The 12555-nt window shown below is 34.4% G+C and overlaps 2 protein-coding genes across 3 annotated transcripts; both read left to right on the top strand.

The window, feature by feature from the left end:
* Positions 1-1836: 1836 nt before the first annotated feature.
* On the top strand, positions 1837-10112 carry LOC131152842 (fumarylacetoacetase). Of its 2 annotated transcripts, XM_058104744.1 has the most exons (14): positions 1837-2186; positions 3152-3230; positions 3477-3535; positions 3668-3792; positions 3919-3993; positions 5879-5954; positions 6134-6233; positions 6323-6382; positions 6554-6624; positions 6738-6800; positions 7240-7304; positions 8664-8760; positions 8899-9024; positions 9813-10112. In XM_058104744.1, the coding sequence occupies exons 1-14, from the start codon at positions 1983-1985 to the stop codon at positions 9873-9875; spliced, it is 1263 nt and encodes a 420-aa protein (XP_057960727.1). In that variant the 5' UTR covers positions 1837-1982; the 3' UTR covers positions 9876-10112. The 2 variants fall into 2 exon arrangements, with proteins under 2 accessions (XP_057960727.1, XP_057960726.1); XM_058104743.1 differs by having other exon boundaries at positions 1874-2186; positions 8899-10112.
* A 545-nt stretch (positions 10113-10657) lies between these two features.
* LOC131152843 (BAG family molecular chaperone regulator 5, mitochondrial) lies at positions 10658-12095 on the top strand. The gene has a single exon (XM_058104745.1). It carries the CDS (start codon positions 11327-11329, stop codon positions 11966-11968), a length of 642 nt encoding a protein of 213 aa, XP_057960728.1. The 5' UTR covers positions 10658-11326; the 3' UTR covers positions 11969-12095.
* The last annotated feature ends 460 nt before the right edge of the window (positions 12096-12555 follow it).

Here is a 12555-nt window from a genome sequence, read left to right on the forward strand (position 1 = left end):
GCCTTTCTAAAACTTTTTTTACCTTTTCCTAAAACTTGAACATAAAATGTTAAATACAAAGTTATCATGATCAAATCATTGAATTGTCTTTTATATAGTGTTTGGTTTGTGGATTCAACTAACAATTCTAGAGATTCTTTGCTATTTTTTGGATATTCTTGTTATGGTTTATATTTTATATTCAGGAATTTCATTTTCAAGAACGGTGTACATATTTTCACAAAGTCACCAACATCCTTGTTTTTCATTTTAGAAGATTGTTTTGGGACTCCCAACTTGGAGAAATTAGCTAAAATTATGAAGTGACATATATAAAACAACGTAAGTTGAAGTGACATTTGAATTATGAGTAATTTATAATCTTATTTTAATTTTTTAAATTATATTTAATTAGTTGGGCAATTTTTTATTTAGTATTTTATTTTATACATTAACTTTTGTGCGAGAATGCTATATACAAAAACTATTAGACCAAGCATCCCTCATCCAACTTGAAGATATTTTGATAATAGAAAGTTATTTATCACTATTCCTATGAAAATATATGGGAATCTATCATTAGTATACTTCTAAATCAAATTTCGGAATCGAGATTCCAAGTCCCAAGATTTTTTGAACTCATAGGCTTCCATTTAAATAAGAATTTTGCTGAAGGAAAAGCAAGAAAAAGAAAATAAGAAGTAAATAGATTTTTTTAAATTTTTTCTCTTTATATCAAATAATATTAAAAATAAAGTTTATTTTATTATAATTAAAATTTTTTTACAATCAAATGTTAATTATGTATAAAATTAAATTTTTATTTATTAATGTTCTGTATATTTTATTTTTTCCTTATTTTTTCAATAACCAAACATAAAAAAGTATATTTCTTTATATTTTCCTTTCTTTTCTCTTATTTTTTTCCCAATTCCAAACATGCCGATAATGTCAGAAGATGTCTAAGATATTGCAAACTAAATATCAAATTAGGAAATGAAAAATCTAATATTTGTGTCTATTATTTTTAATTTTTTTTTATTAAAATTCCATAATATCTAATAAAAAATAATATTATGTTGTGTTTCCACTATTTAAAATTTAAGTGGAATTAATTTGAAAAAAAGTTATAAAGTTCCCTCATATACCTATATAAGCACAAATTTTAAGTAACGATTTTAAAAATTTTAATAGATACACAAATTTTATGTCTGTCTATTTTTTAACATGCATACTATTAACAACATAAAAAAAAAAAAATGCAAAACATGTTTATTATCATCCAAAATGAGTAAAACATTATGTTCATAAACATTACTATAATAGAAATAAAATAAAAAACAAAAAAATTAAAATATTTCAAAATACATGTATCTATCTTATGCATTACTTCATAAGTCTTTAGTAGACATATATATTTAGAGACGGTTCGTGTTGGGTTAGGTGGATTTGATGTTAAATTTATGAATCGAATAATATGATCAGATTATGCAAAATGGGTAATCATTAATTGACTCATAACCTATTTCAAACTGATTTTTTGGATTGGTTCGGTTTGAATTGATCGAGTTGGACAAATTGATTGGATTGTTGAATATTCCTAATAAAAATAATTGATAAGACGAGAATATGTAATTTAAATATTATAAAATATTAAATTTTCACATATGTACTAAGGGGAAAATGAGGAAAGGGAAGAGGAGGAGATGAGATGAGCATTGAAAGGAAGGTGGCCATCAACCTTGTGAGCCGGTAGAACCTTAAATTCCACCAACTACCCCTCATGATTAAAAAACAATAGAGAAAAATGAGTGTTTATTATTTATTTATTTTAATTTAACTGCAAGTAATAAAATATTATTTAACAAAAAGAAAATGAGCTATGCTCTGTTCTGCTTGCTTACTCCGCCTGCTACTATAAATACCCCTATCTTTCTCCGACTTTCGATCTCACACTCCCTGCGTCACTCTGCGTCACCCGGTTCACCGGCGGACTCTCGGCCATGGCTCTGACGTCGTTCCTCGATGTCCACCCGGACTCTCACTTCCCTATCCAGAACCTCCCGTTCGGCGTGTTCAGGCCCGAGCCCGGCTCGGATGCTCGACCCGGCGTCGCCATCGGAGAATACGTCTTGGATCTCTCCGTGATCGCGTTGGCCGGTCTCTTCGACGGTCCGGTGATAGGAGGCTCCGATTGCTTCCTCCAGGTCTGCTAGTGTGATAATTCATGCATTTCCTTCTGCAGATATGTCGAGTTATGTGGATTTGTTTGGTAATTTGAAGCTCAAGTTTGTCTTTTATTTTTTAAATAATATTTTCACTTGTTGTCATTGGAAGTGAAGTGCACTCTTTGATTCCCGAGAAAATTGAGGAAAATGAATTGAAATTTTTGTGCATATTTTTTAATAAGTGAACTGAATAACAATTGTAGAACACTTGATCCTTGAACTGGAAACATGTAGGATATAATGATTCGATTGTCAGTTATCGCCGCTTAGTGTGTCAATTCATGGATGTTCAACCTAATGATGTTTTGTGTGGATTTTGTTTGATAATTTGGAGCTTATATTTGTTGTTGTTTTATTTTATTTTTTTAAAAAACTTGCAGTGTCGGAAATAAAGTGGACTTCCTCTGGTTTCCGAGAAAACAGAGGAAAATGAATTATGACTTCTTAATACATTTTAGTCAACTGAAGAATAATTGCAGCGAACTTGAACCGTGAACTCAAAAAACAAAAAAAAAACAAAAAAAAAAAGTTTTGGATGGTGTGTTTGGTAATTTGGAGCTTGTATTTTTATTTTTTTTGCACTTGTTATCCAAAATGCAGCGGGCTCCATCTGGTTGCGGATAAAATTGAAGAAAATGAGCTCACTCCCCCCATCCCACCCCACTGAGAAACATTAGGAGAGCATGAACCGGAAACAAACCAAATCTAGCATGTAATGATTCAATCATCATCTTTCATTTATTTTCATCTCATTTTCCTTGCCCCTCTCTGGCTGGATGTAATGCTTTTGTCCTGTTTTTCGATCATTGTGTTTTTGCTATGCTTCAACTGCAGGATCATTTGTGTTCCTATAATTTTGTGGGAGTATATGTCTAAATCATGCCCTGTTTTCTTGAGGAAAGCTAATATTAATGAATGCATTTTGCTTTATTTTTTGGTGTCAGCCTAATCTTAACAAATTTTTGGGAATGGGACGGCCTGCATGGAAGGAAGCTCGTGCTACGATTCAAAAGTTATTGTCATGTATGGTTATTATCATATTCATTGACTATCATATATTATTCCTGTATTCTTTTAAGCATATATAGGAAGCAGTGTGTGAGATTCAGGGTCTTTAGCAATGACAATGCCAAAAGTTATGTAACATACATACAGTACCCATGTCATTTGTAATGATAAAGTAATTACGTCATTTTAGTCTATTGCTTTATAATAACTCATTTTTGATAAACTAAAATGAATTAATAATACTGTTAATTTTCACTGAAGCTAATGAACCACTATTGCGCGACAATGCTAATTTGAGGCAAAAAGCACTTGTAGCAATGGTAAGACACAAGTGTATTCCTGTATAAAAACACACACACACACATATATATATATATATGTGTGTGTGTGTGTGTAATTACTGGTATAAAGATTGTTGACTCTTCATGTTATATTTATGTCTTCTCCTTTAGAACAAGGTACAAATGCTTGTTCCTATTGCAATAGGAGATTACACGGATTTCTTTTCTTCCATGCATCATGCGAAGAACTGTGGGACTATATTTCGTGGCCCAGAAAACCCAATTCCTACAAACTGGTATGTCAATTTTGGAATTATGCCAAATGAAATGTTGGTCTAGCACAAAAAATTTGGGAACATGAGTACCACTTAAATAATGTGGTTTTTATCATTTTCAAGTTCAAAAGTTCAATTGCTTTTCAGGTTCCACCTACCTATTGCATATCATGGACGAGCATCATCTATTGTTATCTCTGGAACTAATATTATTCGACCACGGTGAGGAATCCAAATTCCTTGTTTATTTATTTGTTTTTATTTTTTATTTTTTTGTTTTTAAATTGTATTTAGCTATGCATCATCATCTATATTACTCAGGAATCAACACATTGGTTGTGATACCCTTTCTTAGTGCTAGATCCAAGACCTGCAGTCAGTAGGGACTGAGGCTATCATGCATTAACATATTTTTAATTTGTTTTATTTTATAAGATTATAATTTTTTATAATTTTTACCTTAAACTGTAAATTATTATATTGTCGATTTAGACATTGCTAGCATTAGAGTACCAATCAGCACAAAAATCAACTTGTCACTACATTGGATTTCCTCTTCAATTGGATCTCTCTCTCTCTCTCTCACTCACACACACACACACACACACACATTTTGAAACAGTTCTAAATTTTGTTTATTTAGATTTAGACCCCATGTGGCATAAGTTGAGTATGTGCCATCCAGCCCGTCCCAGAAAAAAACATGCTATGTTAAGCCAACTTACAGAAATAACATAGGAGTTTTTTGTCAATTAACTGTAGCCCGCACTCGGACATATGTTGATCTGCTTATGCTCTTTTGTATTTGGGTCCTTGGTTATCAAGATTTCAGTTAAAGCATTTCATTGTCAGCCCACAACTTAACAGGTTAAGCTTTTAGGTAACATGGTAATCTAACATGATATGAAACTATGGTTTTTCGGAGGTCTTAGATTCTAGTCTTGTTGCTCGCATTTATTTTGTAGTTCTTAAAAATTATCTTACTCCCTGTAATGGGTGTTATTATCGTTTGTTTATTTCCCCACTTTACTTGGAATTGGGCTGCACTCGCAAGAGTGTGTCAAGGCTTGATAGGCATTGTCGGCTTACAACTTAACAGCGTAAGCTTTTAGGTGAAGTTGTAATCTTACAACTTTGGATGGTTTATTGAGCTGATTTTTAACTGCAAATAGAAACATCTTAGAGTTTGGGCTTGTGGTCAATTTGTAGTTTAAGCAAGAGACTATTAACTTTTTATCCCATTTTGCATGCGTGCTAGCCCATGATGAAAAGGCAATAATATAAGTGCAAATTGCATGTGAATAGGATCTGTTGTGCCTCAACTGTGTATAGGTTAGTGCTGTATATGAAGCGGTTTTTTATGTGCACAGACAAGTCAGGGCAGGTTGCATTAGGTGCATGCTGAATTTGACCATCCAGCTAGTTGTAGTGGTATGCATACTACTAAGGAGTAGGTGAATACAATAATGCTATTCATCACACGTCCATCATGGGAGTGATGTGGAGACAGAAGAGAGAGAAGGGGACGGCTGCATAAGAAGAGGGGAGGGGCAGCAGGGCAGGATCCACGATCTTCCCATGAAGCATTCACCCATGAGAAACAGTATTATTCAGCTGAATATGTACGTTACTAATCTTGATTAGAAAAACGGAAGGGGGTTTATGTAGTTAACCCCTAGTATTTGGGATTTAGACTCTTTTTGAGTAAAATAGATACTTAAAACTTTCCACATATTTTCCTTTTATATGCATGCATGTATTTTTGTACACTCCATTTATGTATATATTGTGTTGTATATGTATAACTGTAAAAGTGAGTGTTTCCTTCTTAAGAAACTCAAGTAACCAGCATGTCCTGGTGCCACAGGTTGCTTTTGCCTCAAGTGCACCTTTTTCTTTTAGTCATACTACCTTAGATTGTTTATCTTGATTTATCCATCAAAATTTTGGGGAACTTAGACCATGGATGGTCATTATGGTAACTTCTTATTAAAATGATGGTTTGGGCACTTGGAATCCTCATTTTTGATGGTTTGTACCTCTATTCTTGCACATCTTAGGAGTCAGGATTTATGTCATAATTTCTACTACTTTTGTTTATTCTCAGAGGGCAAGGTTATCCAACTGGCAATTCTCCACCATATTTTGGACCTTCAACAAAGCTAGATTTTGAGCTAGAAATGGTTAGCTCTTCATCTTTTACATTCTCGCCTGTTTGATAATTTCCCATATTCAAGTTTGCATGCTAATAAAAAATTCATTATAACTATGGCACTTAAAGTACTTGGCTCCTAATACTGTAGCCTCAGACGGCTTCCTTATCTTTTAAAGTCATTTAATATGGGTTCTTATTTTGCTCTAGGCTGCTGTAGTTGGCCCTGGAAATGAATTGGGGGAACCTGTGGATGTTAATAAAGCAGCAGATCATATCTTTGGGCTTGTGTTGATGAATGACTGGAGTGGTACGCATAATGTTATTTCTTTTCTTCACAATTCCTTGCCAAATTTAATTTCTTTGGTTTTTGCCTTGATAAGAAGTTGGTTTTGACAGCTAGAGATATTCAGGCATGGGAATATGTGCCTCTTGGGCCTTTTCTTGGGAAGAGTTTTGGTGAGAAATCTAAATTCTTATGTGTCTTAGTTGAATTGCATTGACTGAAGCAGGACTTCCAGGAATAGTCACTTTGTCCTTTATTCAATGATTGCCTGTCTCATAATTTTTCCGTGATGCTTTAGCCTCGAGGCTGATTGGGGTCATATTTTTTATTGTGGGTTATTTCAGGGACAACCATATCCCCTTGGATTGTGACCCTTGATGCACTAGAACCCTTTTCTTGCGATGCTCCTAAACAGGTGAAAATCGTAATTCAATTTTTTATGAACGTGACATTTATTTTGCTTCATATTTTGTTGCATTAATTTTCTTCTTGCCCAGTATCATGGCATGTTATGTGTGTAAATTGCAGGATCCTCATCCACTACCATATTTGGCTGAAAAGGTGTCCAGGAACTATGACATTTCTCTAGAGGTAATGTGTGATTGCATCATGGAAACACATAAGTAATTGGTTAACTGTGTATTTGTTTATTTTAAAATGTTCTCCTATATCCATTGGTTTATTTTTTGTAAGGATATCTTTTTAGCCTTGTGCATTGGGTATATTTTGAGGGTGAGCCTCGACTCGATGGTAGGGTGGTTACATCCAGACCTGAAGGTCAGAGGTTCAAATAATGGAAACAGTCTCTCCATGATTGGAGGTAACGCTGCATACATCATGCCTTTCGCTGACTCCCCACTGGTGTGGGAACCTTTTGCACTGTGTTACTTTTACATGTATTTATTTTTATCTTTGTTAGCCTGAATAGGATGTTAGAATGTTTCCTTTAGCCTGTAAATTGTTAAATTTACCATGAAGACACTGCTATAAATAATACATTGCAATGAGAAAACTGCTTTTGTGCTGCAAGGTTCAAATTAAACCTGCTGGAGAAGAACATTCTAGCGTCATCACAAGGAGTAACTTCAAGCACTTGTAAGGAGCTTTAATTTAATAATGTCCATTATTTTCTCTGTGACACCAAATTAACCTGGTTTCATGCAAATTATAACTACTTGGACTAATGACCCCCTTTTAAAAAGTTTTAATTGGTCAAACGCCACGTACTTGGCAATTAAAAAGGACAATAGGTATGCCCATGGGTGGGGTGAGTAGTAGCATTACTTGAATCCTGTACAACAAAAGCAACAACAGCAACAATGCTTAAGTCCCACTAGGTGGAGTTGACTACATGAATCCTTTTCTGCCAGTTCATCCGATCAAGAGCATTTTCCTCTATTACATTAGGGGCTATTAAATTCTTCCTCACTACCTCATACCAAGTTATTTAGGCTTACTCCTACCCCTTTTCATACCATATACAATAACTAATTCACTTTTCCTTACAGATGCTCTACTAGGCTTGCGTTTCAAATGCCCAAACCATCTAAGCAGCCCCTCCCTTATCTTGTTTTCAACTGGTGTTATGCCTAAATTACGTATATGTTCATTTCTTACTTTATCTTTTAATGTTAAATCACTCATCCATCTTAACATTTGCATCTCAACAACTTTTATTTTTTGAGCATGTTGTTTCTTAGTTGCCTAAATTTTGAACCATATGGTATAGCTGGCCTTATAGCTGTCTTATAAAACTTTCCTTTTAATTTTAAGGGTAATCTACGATCACACGACACACGACACACTTGACGCACTCTTCCATTTTACCCAGCTTGTTTTAATTCTATGTACTATATCTTCTTCAATTTCCCTTTTAGCTTGCATAATAGATCCAAGAGATCTAAATCTATCAGTGTTATTAATCTTTTGATTATCAAGTTTAATGTTCTCTCTATTGCTACTCCTTACATTACTGAAATTACATTTTATATATTCTGTCTTATTCCTACTTATCATGAACCCTTTAGACTCTAATGTGGCTCTCCAAAGTTCTAGTTTCCAAAGTTCTGCTCCTACTATCATCAATCAACATGATATCATTTGCAAATAACATACATCAAAAGATCTCATTTTGGATATTCTTAATTAGTTCATAAGTATTAAAGTATAAAGATAAAGACCATGTAGAACCTTGATGTATGCCAATTGTGATTGAATCCTGTAGTAGGGTAAAAATTATCTGTGCACCATTTATATATTTGTTTTAGTGTTACATTATCCTGTAAGCCTCATTAGCCAACTCCTGTTGTTATTGAACATAAACAAATTGCTAAAAAAAGTTAAATGACACCTTCAAATATATATATATTTTGACTGGGATCCAAGGAAATAAAATAATATATTGTTTTCTGCTGTAGTAAGTGATGAGTAAATTACCTATGCTTTGTGGAACAGATATTGGACATTGACTCAACAACTTGCGCATCATACTGTCAATGGTTGCAACTTAAGACCTGGCGATCTTCTTGGAACTGGGACCATAAGTGGACCCGTATGGTTTATTTATTTATTTAAGATCTATGGTGTTTTAAGTGTTTAAATTTTGCTATTGCACCAAATTTTTTGTCTTAGCCCCAAATATTTCTTGTATTGTTTGATGAAGGTGTGCTACTACTTGAATTTCCCGCAGGATCCAGAATCTTTTGGTTGCTTGCTAGAGCTGACGTGGAATGGACAAAAACCGCTGTCCTTAAATGGAGCTTCCCGCAAATTTCTAGAAGATGGGGATGAAGTAATTTTCACCGGGTGGACCAAGGTTCTTTGTCTTAAAACTCTCACTGCTTTCCATTTCTCAAAACGAGCTTCATTATTGTTTGCAGTATAATTCTTCTTGAGAAACATCATCTTTTGAATCTCCTTCACTCTTTGACAATATAACATCAATCATGTTAAATTTAAGTTCTATCCATCTATCTGTTTACCTAGCTCTCAAGACCTACTAAGAGACTAAGGTGAAAAAACTTTGCATCTGTCGAGCCTTCTTTTGTTTGAGGCTTTAGTTAAAGGCATATGCGCACTTGCTCAACGTTTAAAGGCAATTTTGTCCTTAACATGGCTTTATTTGATTTTGAGTTCATTCTCCTCCATGTTATACTGCACAAGTGGAGTATTACTTATGCACCCAATTAACATTTGCCCAAGTGGCCTTCTCAAGTTGAAACTAATTTAGATCGTTTAATGCATTTTGGGAAACTAAAAGCCATTTGTAATCCATACAGCTACTAAAAAATCTCTTGAAAATATGGTGCCAAACTCATTTCCTGCTCTGCTAAATGAGTTTGAAATAACTTCAGTCTTTTATTGCCCATAGCACAACTTTAAAATTTTGAGATCGATGGTCATCTTCTTCTTGTGTGAGGATCTCACACCATGTGGATAGTTTTCTCCTTTTGCTACCAATGTCTCTGAAAGTTCAATTTGTAACGTATAACTAATTCATAAATCTCATATTTCAGATGTATTTCTCTGCTTCTGCATTTCCCACTTTTAAACTAGTCTGATACATAATCAACTAATTACTTTGAATTCGAATTCGTCTTTCAGGGAAATGGTTACTGTGTAGGGTTCAGCACGTGTTCCGGTAAGATTGTTCCATCGCCCCCTTGAGGGAAATGCTGTTCTTAGTAATAGAAAGAAAATAACAAAAGCTGGACTAGCAGGAAATTGCATGTTTCATTTTGTCTATCCGTGTGTCCCCTTATGTTAATTTTTCCCAAACCTAAACCATGTTACCCAATCTCCCCAAATGCTGTTGTAAAATTAACATTGCAATGTTAGCTGGGCTTTGTAAATGGGAAGTTTGTTGTAATGATGTGAATGACTGACAGATTGGTTTTCTTCTTATTTCATGTTTGGCTGTTTTTTCTTCTCATTGATTGAAAATTAATTGACCCACTCCACTTTCGCTAAAGAAGTTCATTTGAGTTCGTGTCAACATTTTAGGTACAGGGGGCGATAAAGTCAATGAAGTGCCAATACCATATGATAATTATGATAATAGTGTTGTTGAATGTTGGCGCATAATATTTTTTCATGTCAATGTGCTGAACATGCCATGTGAATTTAGCTTTTTAACACTACTGAATAAATTTAAACAGTTAACAATAAACACCAAGCTCAACTATTCAACCTTTTAACAACAAATAATTGTCTTACTCCGGGCATGGAGCAATGGTAAGCTCTGATAAGCATACTCTTGGGGGGTGAGGGCGTTACTTTGGGAGTTGGTGCCCGAATGAGTTTAAATTATTAAAATATTAATTAGTCAATTGATTAAAGAAAATTTTAAAAATCTTAGAAAATAGTAGAAGTGACTTTTAAATTTTTACGTGTTTTGTCATATAATTTTGTATTTTATTTTACTCTCAATTTATTCTATTCTAACATACCAAATTATTATTATATGACAAATATTTAAAATTTCAAGTCTATCATACTCACAAAGTATTTTTATTTATTTATAATAAATTAAAGAAAAAGACATTCACTTTTCTTTGGTAAAAATATCGAGTCATCGTATGATTATTCAAAAATACAATAAAGTTTTCTTGAGGTTTGTTAAAAAAGGTCAAATATCTACTTAAAAAATTTGTCTTTTTGGTAAATCTTAAGGTGATATAAATTTATGGGAGATTCTTAAAATCTTTGAAATTTAAGAAAATATCCCTAAATTTTTTGAAATCTCGGAGGACGGGATTATCTTTTTTCTAAAGGTTGATGTCTTTTGCAAAAATAATCTTACCCGTAAGTAAAATTTTTAATATATAATGGAAAGATGAATTTAGAGAATTAAATATAAATTTAATAAAAAATTAACATAATAAATTTTTTTCGGAGTTTACCTAAATTGAAATTCAAATTATTGGAAACATATCAACTTGGTGTCAATTAGATTTGGCGCACAGTAAAAGCGTGCGTAATTAAGCGCCAGGATCATTCAAGATCCTTCAAACACGATTTATAGTCATCACTCTGCCTTTCTGCTCAAAATAGAAAACCCACTTGCAGACTCTCTCTCTCTCCCTCTCCCTCTCCCTCTCCCTCCCTCTCCCTCTCCAATGAAACCCTGTCGCAGAGCTGGCTTCTTCTCTTCATCGTCCACCACCGTCACCTACTCTTACCAAAATGGCCCATGTCTCCCTCAATCCGAACCCCAAATCACCGAAATTCCCATCGACTCCCCCTCCGGCGACGCTCCCGTGACCGTCGCCGTCCACCTCCCCACCTCCCTCTGCCATTCCGCCGCCGCAAAGATACAGTCCGCCTACCGCTCCCACGTCGTTCGCGCCCTCGTCAGGAAGATCGCCGCCGCCGATTCCGAAGCCACGCGGCTGGAGCGCCTGATCCAGCGCCAGGAGACCGTCGACGCTATCCGCGGCGACGATCGCGAGAGACTGAGGATCAACGAGTCGCTGATGGCCCTGCTCCTGAGGCTCGACTCGGTGCCGGGGGTCGATCCGGCGGTGCGGGACCTCCGGCGGTCCGTGAGCCGCCGGATTGTGGGGCTGCAGGAAATCGTGGACGCGATCTGCGACGCGAGAGCGCTGGACTGGTATGGGTTTCTGAGTGAGTGGGACTGGAATGTGGCGGAGATAGAAGATCGCGCGTGCAGAGAGAGGGGTGGAGGCGACGAATTGGAGAGGTACTGTGCTGAGAATTTAGGGTTCCGGTGTTTACAGAGATTTCTACGGCAGCCGTGAAATCAAGGCGACTTGTATAAGTAGTTTTCAGTCTGTACTCTGTCCTCACTATTTGTAATTACAAAATTATCAATGTAACTGTTTATACAAAAAAATAATAATAACAAGCCATCTTTTATTAGTGAAATCAGTTATATGAATTATTTTTTAGTTTTTTTATTGAATGGATTCATTTTTTCTTATATTTTTTTTCTCTATTAAATATTATAAAAAATAAAAATTTATTTTTAATGATGTATAAATCAAATTTTTATTTATAAATTTAGTTTGTTTTTTATTTTATTTTTTATTTTTTTTTGAAATCAAACATGAAAATAAGAATTCTTTTATACTCTTTTCTTTTATTTTCTTTAATATTTTTTAAGCCCCAAATGAGGCCTAAAAGGAGAAAAGAAAAATGGAATGGCGGTTAAATATTTCCTCAATCTCGATTACATAATCTAAATTCAATGAATCTAGAAAAAAGATATTTGAACCTATAAGTTATTAATAATTCCATTGCAGTCAATATTAAAATTAAAGTTAAAAATGTTATACCTCTTAAAGTTTGGTAAAAAGATATAATCTAATGAGATTTTAAAAATTCG

The sequence above is a fragment of the Malania oleifera genome, chromosome 4 (assembly GCF_029873635.1).
Source record: "Malania oleifera isolate guangnan ecotype guangnan chromosome 4, ASM2987363v1, whole genome shotgun sequence".
NCBI classification, from domain to species: domain Eukaryota; kingdom Viridiplantae; phylum Streptophyta; class Magnoliopsida; order Santalales; family Ximeniaceae; genus Malania; species Malania oleifera.